The sequence below is a fragment of the Ursus americanus genome, chromosome 6 (genome assembly GCF_024610735.1).
Source record: "Ursus americanus isolate L20-20 chromosome 6, mUrsAme1.1.p, whole genome shotgun sequence".
NCBI lineage: Eukaryota > Metazoa > Chordata > Mammalia > Carnivora > Ursidae > Ursus > Ursus americanus.
Genome location: NC_142132.1, coordinates 80,012,224 through 80,033,352, shown reverse-complemented (window position 1 = coordinate 80,033,352; position 21,129 = coordinate 80,012,224). Strand labels below are relative to the sequence as shown.

At 50.1% G+C, this 21,129-nt stretch overlaps 1 protein-coding gene across 2 annotated transcripts in view; it reads left to right on the top strand.

Moving 5' to 3' along the window:
* The window catches only part of LIPA (lipase A, lysosomal acid type), a 49,650-nt gene that overhangs the window by 19,961 nt on the left and 8,560 nt on the right, over positions 1 to 21,129 (top strand). For both annotated transcript variants that reach the window (XM_045802366.2, XM_045802365.2), the window contains exons 4-6: positions 17,606 to 17,804; positions 19,105 to 19,214; positions 20,753 to 20,889. In XM_045802366.2, the coding sequence (XP_045658322.2) occupies positions 17,606 to 17,804; positions 19,105 to 19,214; positions 20,753 to 20,889 (446 nt within the window). The remainder of the gene's footprint in view (positions 1 to 17,605; positions 17,805 to 19,104; positions 19,215 to 20,752; positions 20,890 to 21,129) is intronic.

Sequence of the window (21,129 nt, the reverse complement as noted above, 5' to 3'; positions counted from 1 at the left end):
GATCCATTTGGAGTTTATCTTTGTGTATGGTGTGAGAGAGTGGTCAAGTTTCATTCTTTTGCATGTAGCTGTCCAATTTTCCCAGCACCATTTATTGAAGAGACTGTCTTTTTTCCACCGGATGTTTTTTCCGGCTTTATCAAAGATTAGTTGCCCAAAGAGCCGAGGGTCCATTTCTGGGTTCTCTATTCTGTTCCATTGGTCTATGTGTCTGTTTTTGTGCCAGTACCATGCTGTCTTTGTGATCATAGCTTTGTAGTACAGCTTGAAATCCGGCATTGTGAAGCCCCCAGCTTTGTTTTTCCTTTTCAACATTTCCTTGGCGATTTGGAGCCTTTTCTGGTTCCACATAAATTTAAGGACTATTTGTTCCAGTTCCTTGAAAAATGTCATTGGTATTTTGATCGGGATGGCATTGAAAGTGTAGATTGCTCTGGGTAGCATGGACATTTTAACTATGTTAATTCTTCCGATCCGTGAGCATGGAATATTTTTCCATCTTTTTGTGTCTTCTTCAATGTCTTTCAAGAGTGATTTGTAGTTTCTAGAATATAGATCCTTTACGTCTCTGGTTAAGTTAATTCCAAGGTAATGTATGATTTTTGGTGCTATTTATTGTAAATGGGATGGATTCCCTAATTTCTCCTTTTTCAGTCTCATTGTTCATGTATAGAAATGCAACTGATTTCTGAGCATTGATTTTGTATCCCACCACATTACTGAATTGCTCTATAACTTCTAGTAGTTTGGGAGTGGATTCTTTTGGGTTTTCCATATAGAGTATCATGTCATCTGCAAGGAGAGACAGTTTGACTTCTTTGCCGATTTGGATACCTTTTATCCCTTTTTTGTTGTCTGATTGCTGTTGCAAGGACTTCTAGTACTATGTTGAATAATAATGGCGAGAGTGGGCATCCTTGTCGTGTTCCTGATCTTAAGGGAAAGGCTTCCAGCTTTTCCCCATTGAGAATGACATTCGCCGTAGGCTTTTCATAGATGATTTTATGAGATTGAGGAATGTACCCTCTATCCCTACACTCTGAAGGGTTTTAATCAGGAAAAGATGCTATATTTTGTCAAATGCTTTTTCTGCATCAACTGAGAGGATCATATCGTTTTTGACTCTTTTCTTGTTGATACGATCTGTCATACTGATAGATTTGCAAATGTTGAACCACCCTTGCATCCCAGGGATGAATCCCACTTGGTCATGATGGATAATCCTTTTAATGTACTGTTGGATCCTATTAGCTAGGATCTTGTTGAGAATTTTGGCGTCCATATTCATCAGCAATATCGGTCTATAATTCTCCTTTTTGATGGGGTCTTTGCCTGGTTTGGGGATCAAGGTAATACTGGCCTCATAGAATGAGTTTGGTAGTTTTCCTTCTGTTTCTATTCTTTGAAACAGCTTCAGGAGAATAGGTATTATTTTTCTTTGAATGTTTGGTAGAATTCCCCGGGGAATCCATCAGGCCCTGGAGTCTTGTTTTTCGGGAGGTTTCTGTTCACTGCTTCAATCTCTTCATAATTAATCGGTCTGTTTAAAAATCAATTTCTTCCTGTTTCAGTCTTGGTAGTTTATAGGTTTCCAGGAAGGCATCCATTTCTTCCAGGTTATTTAATTTATTGGCATAAAGCTGTTGATAAAAGTGTCTAATGCTTCCTATTTCATTGGTGTTGGTCGTGATCTCTCCCCTTTCATTCATAATCTTATTAATTTGGGTCCTTTATTCTTTTGAATAAGTCTTGCCAGTGGCTTATTGATCTTATTTATTCTTTCAAAGAACCAGCTTCTAGTTCTGTTGATCTGCTCTACTGTGCTCTTGGTTTCTAATTCACTGATCTCTGCTCTAATCTTGATCACCTGCCTTCTAGTGTGTGGATTAGGCCTGTTCTTCTGTTCCTGTTCCAGCTTCTTGAGGTGAGAATATAAAAACTGCATTTTAGATTTTTCTATTCTTTTGAGTGAGGCTTGGATGGCTATGTATTTTCCCCTTAGGACTGCCTTTGCAGTATCGCATAGGTTTCGGACCATTGTGTTTTCATTCTCGTTGGTCTCCAAATATTGCTTAAGATCCTTTTTAATTCCCTGGTTTACCCAATCATTCTTGAGCAGGATGGTTCTTAGTCTCCAAGTGTTTGAGCTTCTTCCAAATTTTTCCTTGTGGTTGAGTTCCAATTTCAAAGCGTTGTGGTCTGAGATTATGCAGGGAATAATCTCAGTCTTTTGGTATCGGTTGAGACCTGTTTTGTGACCCAGAACATGATCTATTCTGGAGAACTTTCCATGTGCATTCGAATAGAATGAGTATTCTGTTGTTCTGGGGTGTGGTGTTCTGTATATATCTATGAGGTCCATCTGGTCTAGTATGGCATTCAAAGCTCTTGTTTCTTGGTTGATTTTCTGCTTAGGTGATCTGTCTATTGCTGATAGTGGAGTGTTGAGGTCCCCTACTATTAACGTATTTTTATCTATATATCTCTTTATTCTGTTTAAGAGTTGGCTTGTGTATCTTGCTGTTCCCCTGTTGGGGGCATAGATATTTATAATTGTCATATCCACTTGTTGGATAAATCCCTTAAGAATAATATAGTGTCCTTCTGTATCTCTAACTATTAGAGATAAATCTAATCTGTCTGGTATGAGAATTGCTACCCCAACTTTCTTTTGAGGTCCATTGGCCTGAAAAATGGTATTCCATCCCTTTACTTTCAGTTTGACTGTATCTTTAGGTTCAAAATGAGTCTCTTGTAGACAGCAGATGGATAGGTCATGTCTTTTTATCCAATCTGCAACCCTGTGGTGTTTTATGGGAGCATTTAGGCCATTTACATTGGTAGTGATTATTGAGAGATATGATTTTAATGATGTCATGTTGCCTGTAAAGTCTTTGTTTCTATAGATTGTGACTTTCTGTTCTGTATCACTCTTGGGGCCTTTTTACTTTTATAGAACCCCCCTTAATATTTCCTGTAGGGCTGGTTTCATGGTTACGAAATTGGTCAGTGACTGGCGATTCTGGAAGGTCCTTATCTCTCCAATTCTGAGTGACAGCCGTGCTGGATAAAGGATCCTTGGCTGCATGTTTTTCTCTGAAAGAGCTTTAAAAATGCCCCCCCAACCCTTTCTCTCATTTCAGGTCTGTGTAGACAGGTCTGATGTAATTCTGATACCTTTGCCTTGGTATGTGAGAAATTTCCTTGCCCTGGCCGCTTTCAATACTGTAACCTTGGATCTAATATTTGCGAAATGCACTATGACGTGATGTGGCATAGGTTTGTCGTGGTTGAGCTTGGGAGGGATCCTCTCTGCCTGTTGGACACGAATGTTTGTTTCCCTCGCTAGATTAGGGAAGTTTTCAGCTACAATTTGTTCAAATATCTCTTCTAAACCTCTCTCTTTCTCCACCACCTCGGGGATGCTGATGATTCTGACATGGAACGTTTCATTGAGTCAGTAACCTCCCGTAACCTACATTCTTGAGATTGGATTTTTTTGAGCCAAGTTTCTGTTTTAGCTTTCTCTTCTACAAACCCATCCTCCAATTCACTAATTTGTTCTTTTGCCTCATTCACCCTGGCCGTCAGAGCCTCTAGTTTTGACTGCATTTGAATCATAGCATTTTTAATTTCTGCCAGATTCGCTCTCATTTCCGCCCTTAGAGATTCTATATTCTCGTTAATATTTTCGTTAATATTTTTTTTTTCAATTCTACACATTATCTTGACCATTGTTACTCTGAATTCCATTTCTAATAATTTGGTTATATCCATATCCGTCAGTTCTGTGGCAGAGGCCACAGACTCATTATCTTTTCTTTACTGGGGGGGATTTCTCCTTCTCGTCATTCTGATGAGGAGAGGTTGCAGGGTTGTCCAGAGCCCAAATTATTGACCAGGACCCAGGCAGTGTGCACTTGTTTTATAGGGACCTTAGGGATGTGGGCTTCTTGATTTTTCAGCCTGCCTACTGGGGGAGGGGCCAGCCACACCGATACTCAGGCAACCCTGTTTGGGTAGAGTCTCCGTGTCCCCTGCGAGGGGGGATGGGTATGGGCACACTGTGAGCCGGTATTTCCAGGCTTTTGTTCTCTGGCGGCTTTCCCTGGCAGTTTGCTGTGCCTCTTCGAGAGTCAGAGCAGCAGTGCCCAAATCCCAGCCTCTGTCTCAGAACAGAGAAATCGCAGACCGCTCTCTGCTGAGCTCTCCTGGCCACTTTAACTCTGTTTCTGTCGGTAGTGCTAAATCCTGCAGCATCTCGGGATGTGCGCCCCACAGCCAGCGTCCCAGCCCTCACTTCCAGGGCCGACAGGTCTCTGTCCTTTGTGCTTCTAACACCACCAGCTGCCCCCGCGCGCTCCGGAGCTCCGTTTCAGTGGGGTTCCCCCGCACTCCGGAGCTCCGGTTTACAGTCTGGTTGCATGCGCGTTCCCCGGCTCACGGTCTCAGTCTGCTCTCTCGCGGGTGCCTGTCCGCGAGTCCGGCCTGCTCCCCAGTGCAGGTGGCTAACGCTTCCCGGCGCCCAAGCACGGAGGCTCCCTCCTCCTTCCATTTATCTTCCGATATCTGTGCACTGATTCACGGCTCCCCGCTTTGTACCTCAATACTCAGCGCTGGAGATGTTCATTTGTAGAGATCCAGTTGTATCTTCCTGCATCTCAGGGTGATTCCGTGGATGTTGAGGATGGTCTGGTACCTATCCAACTCGACTCAGGGGACCGGCTGAAAAAGGGGTCCCCTACTCCTCTGCCATCTTAACCTCACCCCCTCTTTAGTAAATCCTTTGATTTCAGATCCCACATAAAGAAGAATAGGTACAGATGTCATTTCTCTTTAAAGTGGTTGGTTGACTAATAGAATTGGTAATGTGAATCACTTAAAAGAAGCTCGGTAAAAACATGCTTAGATAACGCACCCTCCGTGTTCTCTGTCTTCACCCCCGGGCTTCTGTCTCACGCAGCGCTTAGCTCAGGGAGTGCCACCTGCCCCACGTACGGAAGTACATAGCTACGTACTCCTGCAGGTGAGGCGCTGTGCCCCCAAGGTGAGCAGAGTGAGCACGAGTCTCCACGTGCTCCCCGGTGGCAGGAAGGAGTCAGGAGAGCTCAGTGCCAGATCTGCGCTGGCTGCTAGGGACGCGATGTGTTTTCGCCTCTGGGTGCCTTGGATTCTTCATCTGTAGAAACAGTCGATTGGCTGGGATGATCCCAAATTCCCTTTGGTCCCTCTGGTGCTGTGGGTTCTAGTCCCTACGCTTTTGTTGTTCTTGGCAGGCGTGTGTGCTGCAGGGGGGTAGATACCCCTGGTCTTCAGAATGGGGGGCACGGACTGAAAGCTCTCTGAATGTGGTCACAGCGAGAGGTCTCCACCTGCTTTGTCTGCTCTGCAGAGGTCTCCTTGTAGGGCGTCCGTGGTGCGTGTCCCACAGCTGCTGTGCGCTAAGCTGCGTGTTCAAGGAGCGCTGCGGGGCATGACTCCCTTATCTAAGGCAGCTCCTCATATTCCTGAGCACTGCGTAGGACACATGGTTTGCATGACCCCGGCCCCCGGCAGGGACCCCTCACTGTCCTCTCCTCCTGCTCAGGAGCAGCATTGTCAGTGGTCTTGCTTTGGCTCATTTAAGCCAAATAGACAAAAAGAATTCCTAAGAGTCCTTCACAGCCAAGGTGGAACTCATCCTCTCGTTCATGCCACTCCCTCCCCTGACTTCCTCGTCTATTAATAACACCATCGTCCTCCCGATGATCCGGCCCTGGAAACTGCAGAATCACTCTTGACTCCGGACCTCGAGCAGCTGTCAGGCCCTCTCTAGGCTGCCCACGTTATGTGGCTCCAGTTCCTCTCTCCCTCCGCTGGGCTGGGTGCCACCCTACTTACGCTCTCCTGACCGTTTAACCCAAAGCCTGCAAGAAGGTCACGATCCAAGAGAGGCTTGAGCCACTTCCATTTTTGAGGCTTCCCATGTATTAGAAAAAGGAAGAATTTCAAAACAGGCAGATGCAAATTGTTTCTCTTTTACAAAATTAGTGCTTCTACTACACCCACATATAATGGCCTGCATCTGTACTGATTACAAGGCATTGCAGGGTGCCTTAAACCGTTCATTCATTTCCTGGGGAGATGGTGAAACTGTCCCTCTTGCCCTTTTTAAGTCCATTTTCTCCATTTCTGTGCTGTCCTGCGGTGCCGTGCCACCTGTGTGGGGAGCGCCTTCCAGGCCTGCCGCACTGGCCTGTTTGTACGGAGCGCCTCATGTAGAGATTATCGGAGGGCTTTATGGTCCCAGCGTTTGGCCCCGTGGCTCGTCCTCCTACCCCTGTCTCGTCCACCTTGTGTAGTTTTGCAGGATGAAGCTTCTCCGAGCCAGGGGTCGTTATAGGATAGGGCCATCGGGCAGTCCTCAGGTCCCTAACACACAAGGCGACCTACCTTTCCTTACTACTGTTTCCCCGTTGCCTGGACCGCTCACATGGCAGAACTTCGAAGCTGCCGTGGGTGTGGCAGAGACCTTCGATTCAGCACCTCGGTGATGACCATCAGGGACTGTGATGTCTGCAGTGTCTGTGTCTCCTCCCAGTGGGGTGGCAGACCGCAGGTGCGTCGGTTGCCAGCTGGGTTCATTCGTTGGCGACGAAACTGTCGTCATTGATCAGCTGTGAGGGTTGAAGCTGGCACCTCGGCCCAGCGATAAGTGACTGAAGTCGCGTCTGCTGTGGTGTAAGTATCAGAGAACGACTTTCGGATGCGCTGCGATCCAAGCAAGGCAGTCCCTGTCTGCGGAGCTCCCCCTGGGCTCCGGCGGGTGAAAACGGCCTCTCGGCTGCTGCTCCCCCTGCCCACCATCTTCATTTCTATGTATTTATAAAAACCATTCTTTCCCTTCCTCCAGGCGCAGCTTCCCAGCAGCTGTCCGGGTTGCTGGAGCGGGAAGGAGACGTCCTTCCTCTGAGCTCCCCAGCACCTCGCTAACACCGCTCTCCTTCCTCTGCCGTGCTTTCCTTCCTCTGCCTTGGGATGGACTGACTTCTGTGCTGCCTCCTCCCCACTGTCCCTCTCTGCAGACACTGTCTGAAGGCAGGGCTGTGCCCTTGTCGTCCCCGTGTCCGCCAGCACGGTTGGCAGCGCCGTGCCCTCTGCCCGGCCAGCCTGACTTCAGAATCGGGGTTCTGAACCGCATGAAGGCAGTGCACCTTGTCGGTAGTGCAGTAGCACAGAACGCTGCTCACACATGTTACGTACGGTTGTAGAGAGTGTGCGGACCCAGTGAAGGACCTGCTGATTTAGACGGTCATTTGCCTGTTGGGTCAAACTCCTACAGCTGGTCAGCTTGGAACACGTACGTGCAAAGTTCCTAGCAGCCTGTGGAGCCTATGTGTGTTTCTCAGGGTGAAGCCAACTTCTCTGTCAAGTGTTGAGTTACCCCTGCTCTGCACTAACTCCAAAAGGGAATTGAAATTCCGAAATTCATCCTTAATAGGGAAGTGGTTCTCTTTTCACGTGCTCAGCCTTATTTCAGAAAGTCATGGGATGTCAGCACTGCAAGGGTCTCAAGGTCCTGTGTGAGCCAGGGATTCAGAGAGTTTGCATTTTTTTTTTTTTTAAAGATTTTATTTATTTATGTGACAGAGACACAGCCAGCGAGAGAGGGAACACAGCTGGGGGAGTGGGAGAGGAAGAAGCAGGCTCATAGCGGAAGAGCCTGATGTGGGACTCGATCCCGGATCGCCAGGATCACGCCCTGAGCCGAAGGCAGACGCTTTAACGACTGCGCCACCCAGGCGCCCCTCCAGAGAGTTTGCATTTTTAACGTAGTTCCTAGTGGATTCCAGGGTAAAATCCTTGGGTTCTGGAGCCTGTGTGCTAGAGGAACACCTCATTTTCTGGGTGAGACAAAGAGAGAAAGAAATTGGCTTTAAGGCAAAGAATAGTGGCCCAGCCAGTCTGGCTGCAGAGATAATGTTCTTTGAACTAGAGAATCCAACCTTATGTAATAAACATTGAGCAAGTTGATCCCATGATAATTAGATACTTATTTTATTTGACTAAAACAAGGAAATGCATATTGTCTTGCCTAAAATAGAGAGAACAGTGACTACAACAAGGCAGACTTCTTGCCTAATTGGAAAATACGTTGTTCATAAAGCAATCGTCAAAGCACCACTTGTGATTATTTCTGATACACGTATATACGTAAATACATACATGCACATATGACATATCTTATCTCTGATATCTGATATGATCTATGATAGGTATCTGATGGCCTAATGAGTGAAGTGGTATTCTGGGACATGAATAATTCTCTTCAGGCATTTTGAACTTCACCTTGGCAAAGACGCCCCAAGGCTTGCCTCTTGAGCTTTTTAAGTCATAACTGAAAATTCACCGTCTGGCTTTGAATGAGATCTTTGGACAGAAAGCCATTGACTTGTATTCTCATTTGATTGTTTTAAGATTCTATTATTTCTGGATTTTCTGTCCTCCTCTATGCAATTCCTGAAGGAACCGTCTGTTTGAGTAAATGCTGTGTTCTGACAAGCATCCCAGAGCCCCGGGCGAGCTGAGATGTAATTCCTTGCCTCCTGGCAACACTGGGCCAATGTAAGGTCGTTAATGGATGCCCAGGCTTCTGGACTCTGGCCAAACTGAACTCCCATCCAGCTGTGCTTGACTCTGATGGCTCTCGGGGTGGCAGACTGTGTTCAGACCTTTGCCTACGGCCTGCATGAGCCAACAAGAGTTCCACCTGTCCCCTCCCGTGTGCAGGTTGGGGCTGGAAAGGAAGAGTGTGCCCTGCCAGCACTCTCCGTCTCCTGCACCCTCTCTGTCTTCCTCCCGGTTAACCGGTCTTACCCGTTCTCTGTCCTCATCCTCCGAGTCACGTCTTCAGGGAACAGTCTCCAGCCACTCATTCTCACGGCTCTCTGGGTGTTTCCTGCCTAGCACAGAGGGCAGAATATCATAGGTCATGATGAGGGATGTAGGTGACAGTGTGTGTGATTTCCACCTTCACTAAACTGTAAGTTCTTTGAGGCCGAAGCTGCTTCTGACACTTGATTGTCACTGCAGCCAAGGCTTCAGTGTCCCTCCTCTGGGGCTGGGTCCTCCTGGGACGCGGTGGAGCAGGGCGTTGATGGCCAAGGCCACGCTGGTGAAGGGTTCGGTCCTGCTGAGCTGAGAGCCAGCCACAGATGCAAGTGTGGGACGTCCCGCGCTGCGCGTGGAATCAGGCCGGACACCTCGTATGTGTGCAGACGCCGAGCGAGCATGTTGGCGACCCTGGCCTGGGGTTTAAGTTCCCGCTCCACTACTGTCAGTAGGTGTGTGACCTTGGCAGTTTACTTCACCTCTTCATCTACTAACCAGGAAGAGTAACACTTGTTATTTCATAGGGCTTGTGAAAATTAGATGAAATAAGGCCCATAAAACACCTTGTGTTACACATGGAGCTCTAGTTTCTGTTTTTAATGAAAAAAAAAAAAAAGGCATTTGCCAGTTGTCTCCGATGTCTGCTTCCTCAGTAGCCAGCCCCTGCCCCCCGGACAGGAAAGGTGCTATCGCCGAATGTTTATGTCCCCCCTGAATTCCTGTGTTGAACCCTAACGCCCACTGTTCTGGTGTTTGGAGGTGGGGCCTTTGGGAGGTGATTTGGGGCTGGGTGAAGGGATTCGGGCCCTCCTAGAACAGAGACCCCAGGGAGCTCCCCTGCCCCTTCTGTGAGGACACCGTGAAAAGACAGCTGTTTGTGGACCAGGAGGGGGGTCCCTACAAGACCCCAGATGTGCCGGAGCCTCCATCTTGGACTTCCAAGCCTCCAGAAGCGTGAGATAGAATTTCTCTTGTTCATGAGCCGTGCAGCCTGTGGTTTTCTGTTGTAGCAGCCCGAATGCACGGGCACGGAATGTATCCCACACTCTCAGGAAAGAAGGACGTCTCCGTCGGGATTTGTGTGCTGTGCACAGATGGTGCTGAAGGGAGAGAGAACGAGCGAGAAGTAACCGCGTGTGGAGGTCGGAGTCCCTGTCTCTGGCCAGTGCCCGCGGAGATGCCCTTGCCTCTCTGGGCCCCTCTGTTCTGCTAACTGAGCATTTTGAATTAGAGCTAGGTAATTCCCCAACATTTGGCCAACGGTGAGGCTCCATGAACTCGAGATGCCACAGCGCGAAGCCTCTCGAAGGCAGGTGGTGGTCGCGGCAAGGGGCAGGGAGAGCCCAGAGGCGGCTTCACAGGGAGAGGACGCACGTTGCTGACACGTGACCTGGGTTCGGTCCCCGGCTTGACCGTGTGCTACCCGTGTGTGTCCTGGGAGGACTGCTTCTCCCTGGCCTCGGAGTCTCCGTGTGCTGGGGGGACAGTGGGTTAGCGGCCTGGTGCTGCCCAGAGTTGCCGTAGACTCGTGGGGGGCGTGCTGGAGAGCGCGTGCTGTGCACGGCGTGCCTGTGAACACCGGAGCGGTTCTCTTGCTTCGCTTCATTATTCCTTCGCGATGGCGTGAATTCCTGAGTTGTCACGAGCGAGCGGCACGTGCCAGACTCCGTGCGGGGCTCTGGGGGCGCTGCCGGGGATCGCTCCGACCGGATCTCCGCCCTCACGTTGCGCAGTGACCACGGCGGCCGTGGCGGGTGCCGGGGAGACCGGGCTGGTTCTCTGGGCAGCTCTGAGATCCGAACACTGTCGTGTCCCCTCCTGCAGAGAGCCACCCCTCTTTAGCAGGGCGACTCTGGAATGTGCGCACCGTGATCCGGCCCCTGGCAAAGCGCACACCTTTCTGAGGGCTTCCTGGGGAGGGGCCACGGGATCCCTGTGGGTCGTGAGTGATCTCGTGCAGCTCTGTCCCTGTTACAGGCGAGAAAACCAGGGCTTAGAGGGCTTGATGACTTTGCCTGTGGCAAGGCAGTGGGCTTAGGCTCGAGCTCCTCCCCATGCAGCCCTGGGGACAATGGCGATGTCGCTGATAAAGCCACTGTGTGGGAGGTGCTCTGTTTGGGTAACCTGTGCACCGGCTTCTGTCGTGAAAGTTCCTGGCAACAGATGCTTTGGGGATGAGCTCCTCCTCCTCATTTTCTCCAGTGACTCTGCGTGTTGTGACCAAGGCTTCCCGCTATTGTTTGCTGATCGTGCTTTCGGCTGTGTTTTGAGGCCGACTCTTCAAACCAGCATTAACTGCAGAAATTCACTCCGTCGTCCTGTGCTTGGGATAAATGGAGGTCTACTCTCAATAATCCTTGAGAGGGAGGCCCTGGAACTACCTCCAGGAGCCTGTCAGATGGCAGCCAGGGATCTCGGCATCTGGCCTCTCTCTGGGCACTTAGGCAGCGCGTTTCCCCGGGCCCGGCTGGAGGAGCAGAGGGCGGCCGTGCTCCCTGTTGGATGAAGCCACCTTGACCCCAGCTGTGGCTGGGCTGCCTCAGACGCGCTGACGGAGCCTGTCGAAAAGAAACCCTTCTGGGCTCTGCCCCTGGAGTTCCTGGTCCCCTCGCTGAGGAGCTGGGGCAGAAACGTGTGTGGTTTTGAAGTGCTCCAGGGCATTTTGACGGGCAGCGAGTGTTGGGAAAGAGTGCTTGGCTCGCTTTGAAGTGACTGCGTTCAAATAGAGTACTTGGAAGCACACCTCTTCTCACCTACCACTTTGTTCTTTCATGACACAATTTTTTGGAGTAGTGGTCGAAGCGGGGACTTTGGAGTGAGAAGAACTTGGGGTGAGTGTGCGGGCCACTTAACCTCCCTCTCTCTGCAGGCATCAGTCCCCTTATCTGTAGCATGGGGTAGATGTTCACATGTCTCTCATGACAGCATAATCCATGTGGAACACAGCGCCAAATCCATAATCGGGAGCTGTTTAAGAAATACTGGTAATACCTACAAATTAGCCAGGTGCCAGATGCTTGCTATGGTCTAATGTGAGTAGTTGGGGAAGGTTCAGGAGTTTCTGGTGACCTGAATCCTGTCTCAGGGATGGTTGGCACCTGCCCTGGACTTTGGGCTCGTGCACGGTTGAGGGCCAACTTCGCGGGGTCTGAAGCTCGCTTGAATTGTCCAGTCCCATGGATGGTGGCAGGGGGTCTGAAACGAGGGGCGATTCTGACTGTGCACTCCTCTGTGAGACACGGCGGCAGCATGTGGGCACCGTAAGCAAGTCCTCGTGGCCCGTCTGTCTAGAATCTGCCTTGGCAAGGGGGGGGGGCGTATGTGACTTGAAACCTACCTTCTAAGCTATTCTGGAAGGTTTTAGGTTATGCAGGCTCCTTCTAAAGCAGCAAGGAGCCCGGCCTCTCTCTTCTTTAGGCCCCGGAGACATACTCCCATCTGTCTGTTCTGGTTCAGGGTTGCTGGCTGGGCTCCTTAGCCATACTGTGGCTCAAAACACCACAAATCTGTTGTCTTACGGTTCTGAGGTCATAGGTCCAAAGATGAAGGTGTTGGCAGGGCTGCGTTCCCTCCAGAGGTGCTAGGGGAGAATCTGTTTTCTTGCTTTTTGTGGCATCCTGAAGCTGCCCACATTCCTTGGCTTCTGGCCCCATCCCCTGCCTTCAAAGCCAGCAGCAAAGCATCTTCCAGCAATCTCTCTCTCTCTCTGGCCCCCTGCCTCCCGCTTAGAAGGACCCTTGTGGTTACACAGCCCGCCAGCTAATCCAGGGTGGTATCTCCATTTACGGTCTTTAATCACATCTGCAAAGCCCCTTTCACGATGTAAGGTGGTACATTCACAGGTTCTGGGACGCGGACACATCTGGGGGCCCCGTGTTCAGCCTACCACACCCCCTCAGCTGTTTGGTGATAATGCGTGCAAGGTGCTTGGCACAGGGCCTAACGCAGCACTTAGTAGGCTCCTGCTGTACCCGTGATCATACTGTCCTGGCTAAGGGTGCGACTTCATTTTGTCTTTCTTCACGGTGCTTGTGTTCTGATGCTGTTTTGTGACCTTTGTGTATTTACTATGGTTACGAGCGACTGTTACTCGTTGATCTTCACTGCGTATCAGCCGCTGCATGATTCCCGCTTCAGAAAGTAGCGCTTAGACTCCGGAGAGCTTGAGTCAATCTTACCAGGTTTCACGTCTAGTGAGAACCAAGGTCTGTTTCACGCCAATGCCCTGACCTCGGTGACCTCATTTTATTGTCCCTGTGCTTCTTGGACTCAGCTGACTTCACACCGTGGGAGCACAGCGGACGCCTGTCCACGCAGCGGCCTGGTGAAGAGGGCCAGTGCCTTGGGAGCAGGAGGGCCTCCCCGCCCGCCTGGTCCGCTTCCTCCCGGGAGACTGTGGGCTCAGCACATTTGTGTTTGGAGCCTGAAATCCCCTCCTCGCTTCCACCCGTATTCAGGCCGAGTCAGGCAGTGCTGTGGCAGCGGGGCCCCAGGCCGCTGCTCCTCGCCGGCTCTGTGCTGTGGAGGTGACCTTTGGCCCTCTCTGGGCTGAGGGGCTTCCAGACCCTTCCCTCAGCCCCCAGCTCTCCCAGAGCTAGTCTGGCACCAACAAGCCGGCTCTGGGCACAGCCGAGGAGCCAGCCCTTGTTCCGTTGTGTTAGTTAGTTGCTCAGATGAACCAGGCCGCAGGCGCTGGAGCGTGTGGCCTGGGCTGGGGCTTGGGCACCAAGTCCCTGCCTCCTTCTCTGTGTCTCCATCCACCCAAGATTACTTTCTTCCGAGCGCCTGGTCCAAGGTAGCTTCCCCCCTTCAGCCTGTCCTTCTCCAAGGGCGTCTGCGTGCTACAGAATGACTTCTGTCTTGGTAACCTTCTTTTTATGGCAAAGCGGTGAAGAGCGTGGACCCTGGCATTGGACATCCGCGGTTCAAATCCCAACTCCCCCTTTTAGCAGCTCTCATTCGACCTTGGGTGAAGTACTCGGCTTTTCTCAGCCGTCGTGCCCTGTTCTGTTTTTGGCGCGGTACCTTGGAGCGTACAAGCACGCAGTAATAGCGAGTTCTTACTTCAGTCAGCTTTTCTCAGCAAGGTGAAAAGAAATCCCATTCAACGAATTCACTGAAAGACGTGAATGGCAGTAGGATTGAGCCTCCCAGAGAGATACTTCTTTTCCAGAAAATGCTGAAGTTCTTGATTGGTAGCGGGATGGGAAAGAATGACGTAATGCTTCCTTTCTCTCCCCTGGTGGGGGCGGGTGAGGGAACCGGCAGGTGTGTGGGCAGGCTCGTTTGCAGGGCCCTGTCTTTTCTGGGTGTCCTTCTGCAGTCGCTGATTGCCAGAGGGAAGGGACAAGCTTTCTCGCACCCCTTTGCTACCCTAGGCCAGGCTTTGTTAATGTTTTGTCTGTCTGATGGAATCATGGGTGCTGGAAGCCCAGAGGGTACTTTGGTTCTGGAAGGAAAGGAAACTGGCCCAGCTGAAAGGATGTGCTCCCTACAGGGTCCCTCATGTCTCAGGTCAGACAAGGCACTGACCTTTACCAGTGGTCCCCCGTCCTGCCTGACATCTGGCTCCTGTAGGGGGCTGTCAGTATGCACTCTGGGGTCCCATCTGGCTGCGGCCTGGGGCACCCTGTCCGTTCTCCACATCCAGGGTCCCTTTTCTTCCCCAGAACTCTCTGTGGGATGGTCTGTCTCTCACTCGGAATCTGGCTACCATGTCCCTGCCTCTGGCTGCATGACTTTCTTTCCTGTGGGCTTTCCTGGGTGGGGTCTGGCTTCTTCACGCTGGCCTATAAGGTAATTATACGTCTATATTCAGGGCTGGAATGGAGCTCCTTGGGGGAGGGAGTGTGACTTACCCACCTTTGTGTCCCCCACATCTAGCACGAGGGCAGCCGTGGGGCCTGAGCACATGCCCCACCCGGCCATCCGCCCTCTCTCGGCTTCATGCTTCCCTTCTGAGAGAGCGCCAGGGACTTCTCGTTGCCCGTGGAAATCCTGGAATTACTGACCTGTGGTGTTTCTTTTAAAGAGTTTTCTGGTGTGTCTTCCACTTGCCAGTTTCCACATTTCTCCTTTGAAGCTCCCAGGTTAGGGCGGGAACTACAACACAGATTTCAGAGGGGTTGTACATGTTCCCCAAGGGAGGGGGCTGAGGCCTGGTCCCCCACAGGCTGTCCCCTCTTCCTCCCAGCCTCCCCTTCCAGCCTCAGTCCTGACCTTGCTGCCCCTCGTCACCCTCCTCTTCCTCCCCATGGACACTGGTCCTGCCTTTCTCAGCTGGGCCCTGAGGAGTGGCTGAGCAGAGGCAGGTTTCCGTGTGCCATGCCCCTGGCCATCCTCACTGCCCGTTCCCCAGGGGAAACGGCTTCATGGGCAGACCATGGTTTTACATCACCGGTGCCGGGCAGGAGCGCCTCTTGGAGCCAGGCAGTCCAGCCCCGGTCGTGCCGAATGTTGCCGAAGGGTTGCCTTGATCAGCCTGACTTCCTGGTCTTTTAGGGTTAAGTCTTACTCCTCCTGGCGTGGCCCCAGAGCACCTTTGAGGAGAGATAGTGTCTTACTGGACAGCCTCGTGTGGCTCCCGGGCGCCCTTCCCGCAGCGATGCCCAGTTACCCTGGGCGACCGTGCTCTTGTCACTGTCCCCACAGGCAGCCCTGCTGAGGGGCACCTGTTACTTAAAACGCATCTCGTGAACTACAATTTCACGACGAACTAATTTCAGTAATCGTTATCACATCACTGAAGTTTATTTGAACTTTCCATGATGATTCTTATTTCCCCCGCTACGATCTTCTTCACTGAAGGCGGGTGGGGGGAGGGGCAGTTGGCCTCTCAGATGCCACAGATCCCACGGGGCCTTTTCCGTAGAGCTTTCCCAGCCACGTAGTCCTGGTAGCGCAGCACCAGAATGAACGTCCAGACAGCCAAGTGCTCGTCAGGCTGCCCCAGTCTTGATCTATTCTGCTCTCTGTTGTCTTTCCCCTGGGAGAAGGTCACGGACGCGACCCCGGCCGTGCAGAGGGCTGCCGTGTGTCCTTACAAAGTCACGGGAGTCGTTTGGACCTTCGCCTGGCAGGCCGCCCCGCTGTCTCTACAGATGAGGGGAGCAGCGTCCACACGGCATGACCGTGGGGTGGTGCTCGTGCTGCCAAGTATTTGGACGGCGCCTCCTGGACTTGTCTGCAGAGCCCACCTGCTGCACAGGGAGTCACTTGAGAAGCAGTCGTTGGTTACCACATCCATCAGAGGACATAAACAGAAGCAAACATCTGTCCGTCCACTTCCCGTCTGTCCAGACGAATCTTCCTTTCCATTTGTCCTTGATACTTTTACAGCCCTTCTCGCTGGCACACATCGCTGCTGTCTAGCTGTTGTCCAAAGAAGTCTATCGATTTGTGCTTTGCTCTTTTCCCCCCTTCCAGGCTGGGTTATGAAACTTTCTGGGCGGCCACAGCCCTTGGCACTGTGGATGGCTGAACTATTGCAGTGAACTATTGGACCACTCAACAATCAGCTTCCCCTGGCCCCAGCGTTTCACTCTCCTGACAAGCGGGCAGAAGGCAAAGGGAGCCCTTATTTTGTGATCTCTGTGTCCGTCACTTAATTACCTCACTTGTTTCTGTTCACAGTTACTTATGGAACGGAGACTCAGACTGGCTAGGTGACAATAATGAGCTAATGTTTATTGAACTCTTACTGTGTATCGTGCACTTTGCTAAGAACTTTTCATGTCGTATCTCCTAGCTCTGTGCATACCGCATTTCCCCGCTAAGGGGATGACATAAGTTTCAGGGCATGTTGAAATGCTTTGCACGGGGCTCGCGTCCGAAGCTGGAGAGGACAGGTTCAAACCCAGGTGTGTCTGTCTCTAACACTCACGGTCAGTATAACCTTAGCTCCGTGATGGTGAATTGTTTTCCTCCCACGTTTGTTCTCCACCATGTCCCCAGTGCTGGGAACGCCTGGCACATAGTTGGTGCTCAATAAATGCTTGGTTAATGAATGACTAAATGGTTTTAACACAAAGTAAGTAGCCAGAGGTCCTGTTTCTCTGGCTCCTGAGTCTTTGTTCTACTACTACATCAGTGTATAGGTGAGTAGAAAATAAAAATAAATAAAAATATATGTGTAAATAAAAGAATATGTGTAAGTATATTTATGATTTTGTAGGTATATAATTTTTTTTAAGATTTTATTATTTGAGAGAGAGAGTGAGCAAGTGAACCTGAGCGGGAGGAGGAGCAGAGGGAGAAGCTGGCTCCCTGCTGAGCAGGGAGCCTGACAGAGGACTCGATCCCAGGACCCTGAGATCATGACCTGAGCTGAAGGCAGATTCTCACCTGACTGAGCCACCCAGGCACCCCTGTGTATAATCTTTTTTGGTCTTTTAATTTATTTCATTAGGATACATTGTAAGAAATGCAATTACTGGAGCAAATAAATTATAGAAACATTTCATAAGGTCTTAATATATCAACATTTTTGTACGGTTAAGTCAATGTGTCTGGTTATTAGTTATGCAGAATAGTCTAGTTTTGCTACAACTTCGTCGGCACCGCTTAAAAAGATATTCCATACTGATGTTATTGGAAGTACGTTGGTACGTTGACATTTTGATTTGTTCTTATCTCATTCTTTGCTTCGGGATCTTTTATGAATTATCTGCTCGGCAAGATTCACGTTGGCTTTACAGCGAGATGCTGCTGTCTCCTAAACACAATTGTTTTTCAGGTCCTAAGCCGGTGGTGTTCCTGCAGCATGGCCTGCTGGCAGATTCTAGTAACTGGGTCACCACCCTGCCCAACAACAGCCTGGGCTTCATTCTGGCAGACGGTGGTTTTGACGTGTGGATGGGGAACAGCAGGGGGAACACCTGGTCTCGGAGACACAAGACTCTTTCAATTTCCCAGGATGAATTCTGGTCCTTCAGGTATGTTTGAATCAACGGGTCTGTTTCCTTAGCACCCTCAATGCAGGCACATCCGGAGAGGCAGCTCGGTGGGGAACTCAGGACTGTAGGAGAGGAAAAACTGATGCCTCATGAAAGGTTTTAACCTGGTGAGGAACTTAGTAAATCACTGTTGGGTAAATGATAAGCAAATCATTGCGTTTTAAGAATTAGATTCATTTGGGGCGCCTGGGTAGCGCAGTCGTTAAAGCGTCTGCCTTCGGCTCAGGGCGTGATCCTGGTGTTCCGGGATCGAGTCCCACATCAGGCTCCTCCGCTATGAGCCTGCTTCTCCCTCTCCCACTCCCCCTGCTGTGTTCCCTCTCTCGCTGGCTGTCTCTCTGTCACATAAATAAATAAAATCTTTAAAAAAAAAAAGAATTAGATTCATTTACAGATTTTTTAGTTATTTTGGCATTTCAGGTCATGTGGGAGCTGCCGGGTACATCGTGTCCTAGAACCTTCTTCCTTCCTCCATCAACATGCACTGTTCTCTATTTCCGGAAGTTGTCCCCTCCTCTCTGTTACTTCTGGCTCTGCCCATCACCCGCTGCGCGGCACTGCGCTTGTCGCATAGGCCCTCCGTGTGTCAGTTTTCTTTTTTGTAAAATGGGGTGAATGAAGACCTATCTCGTGAGGTCGTCAGGAGAATCAGAGGAGAGGATGCAGGGAGAGAGCCTGGTGCCTTGCACGCGGTGGTAACAGTCCGCTCACGCATCTCCTGATGACAAACAACTCCCGTGCGCGGGTCCAGGGCGGCGTCTTGGTTCCTGGTATTAGAGAAGGTCAGAGCTGTGGACTCCTTCGGGCTTGTTTCCCATTTGTAAAACCACAGCTTACCTAAGGGCAGAAAATGCAAGAACAGGAGCTTTTCCCAAAGGCACGTGCGAGGATGTATATGTTGTCACACCATTTGTAATAGCGAACAGTCGAAGCTGCCAAATGCCCATGAGCCATGAACAGACAGATGGAGTGCTGTGTGTCTACACAGAAAACAGCCAGCAGCTACACAACAGCATGGACGTAGCCAGATACACAAGCATATGTACTGTTTGATCACACTTATGGAAAAGCTCAAGAATGGGTAAAACTAATTTATGGAATCAAAGATGAGGACAGTGGTGAGGGGCCCACGCGGTGCGGTTCATGTATTCTGCGCTCAGTGCTGCTTTCCCGGCTGGGCTTGGCTTACGGGCACCCGTCCCACCGCACCCTTGCTGTTGGCGGGCGATTGTGTTTGCCTGCGATGTCTTAATGAAAGCGTGCCTTTTCTGGATTCCAGTTTTGATGAAATGGCACGTTATGATCTACCAGCTTCGATAAACTTCATTCTGAACAAAACTGGCCAAGAGCAAGTGTATTATGTGGGTCACTCTCAAGGCACCACGATCGGTACGTATGTGATAAAGACTGGAGCCTGATAGGATGTCTTAGTACAGAGTTCGCCTTGGTTCTTCAGAGTGGAATATAAAAAAGTAGTGTTAGTTCGAATAGAGGTGTGTGTTTGTTTTTTGTTTTAATGCTAAGTGGAAACAATGAATATGGGGAGGGCAGGGAATTTGGGGTTGTATTTCACATTCTCTGGGAATTCAGACTTCTGTATCAATGGCTAGACGTGGTGTATGGTTCTCTTGACGTGGAAGGAATTAACGGAAGCCACAGCCTAGTACATGGTTTCCTGGTTTAGCAGAATGGGGATGGGAGAGGATAGAAGACAAGGGCTTTCTAAGTGCGGAGACTTTTAAACAGAAAATAAAAAAGTACACGGACTCTTCAGTGGAATAAAACTAACTACAAACATGCCATGTTAGGCTTCATTTCTAAATAGTTTCTAAAAGTCATATGCATTTTTTTATTTATACTGATTATACAAGGAATGTGTTCATTGTATAGAAAAATAAAAAAAATTTCGGGGCACTGGATGGCTCAGTCAGTTAGGCATTCAACTCAACTCCGGTCTTGATCTCAGGGTTGTGAGTTCAAACCCTGTGTTCAGCTCCCTGCTGGATGTGGAGCCTACTTTAAAAAATTTTTTGGCAAAGTTTAAAGAAAATAAAAATTGCCTGTAATTCTAGCAAATAAGAGTTCCTCTGATGAGGGCCTAGGGACCTGTGCCATGATTTATTTAATTCCTCCTTTTAGTGTGTGCTAAGGTTAGTATCTGTGTTTCTATCACATGACCTCCTTAGAATACATTCCTAAGAAGCAGAATCAGTCAAGGAAAGGTAGTTCTGCTCTTAAGAGTCGTGCCGTGTTTGGGTGCATGTCCGCGCCCTCGCTGCCTCCGAGCACTCTCAGCCAGTTCGAGGGTCTATACACACAGAGGCGACATGGGTGCGTGCACCTTCCTTATGAGTCGAGTTAAGCATTTTTTTTTTTTCATTTATAATCCTTCTCCCATGACTTGCCTACTTGTGACCTCTGCCCCATTGCCTTCTAAAGTGACGCTCTGGGACCAAGTTCAAGGCAAGGAGGGACCCGAGAGGAAGCTAGAAGATATTTTAGAGTAGGAACCTCCTCAGTGTGTACGTTCCCTCTGAGTCATTGGCGACTGATCCGGACGCCTCTGTGAATTATTCCTGGGGATGGGCGGAGGGGGGGCTGGGTGGTGGAGTGCCCTCTTGGGGAGCCTTTCCTTTGCTTGGCTTATGACTAAGGGAACGGGGACAGCTCTGGCTCTCTTCCAGCGTGTATGTAGGTTGAAGACTGAATCAAGCCCTTTACAGGCACTTGATTGACTAGTTTAATCAAAGTCTGCACAAAGTTCAGAGGCCCCCCCTCCGCGGGTGGGTGTCCTGCCTCTTGGTGGGGGTGATGTTGCTGCATGGCTCTCGGGCTGCCGCTAGAGGGCGTATCGCATGACCGCCTTTGTCTTTCCAGAGAAAGTCCTACAAGATTCAATTCCTGTCATCTTCCTTTTCTTCCCACAGGTTTCATAGCCTTTTCACGGATTCCCCAGCTGGCCAAAAGGATTAAAATGTTTTTTGCCCTGGCTCCTGTGGCTTCAGCCAAGTTCTCTCCTAGCCCTCTAGTTAAATTAGGAAAATTTCCAGAATTTCTCTTAAAGGTACTTGGACTCCCCTCACCCCCCTCTTGCCCCACAAACTTCTTTTTCAGACCTGAAGAATTGGCCTTTAGAGGGAGAGTCTGTGCCTTCAGCTCGTTGAAAGCCAGCTGAGGCCAGATGGTCCGTCATGCACACACTATCTGTGTTTAATGTATGATACATGCTACACAGCACGGAATCCCATACAGGAACATACACTTACAATCAGGTACGACATATCGGCCGTGTAAGGGACGTTCG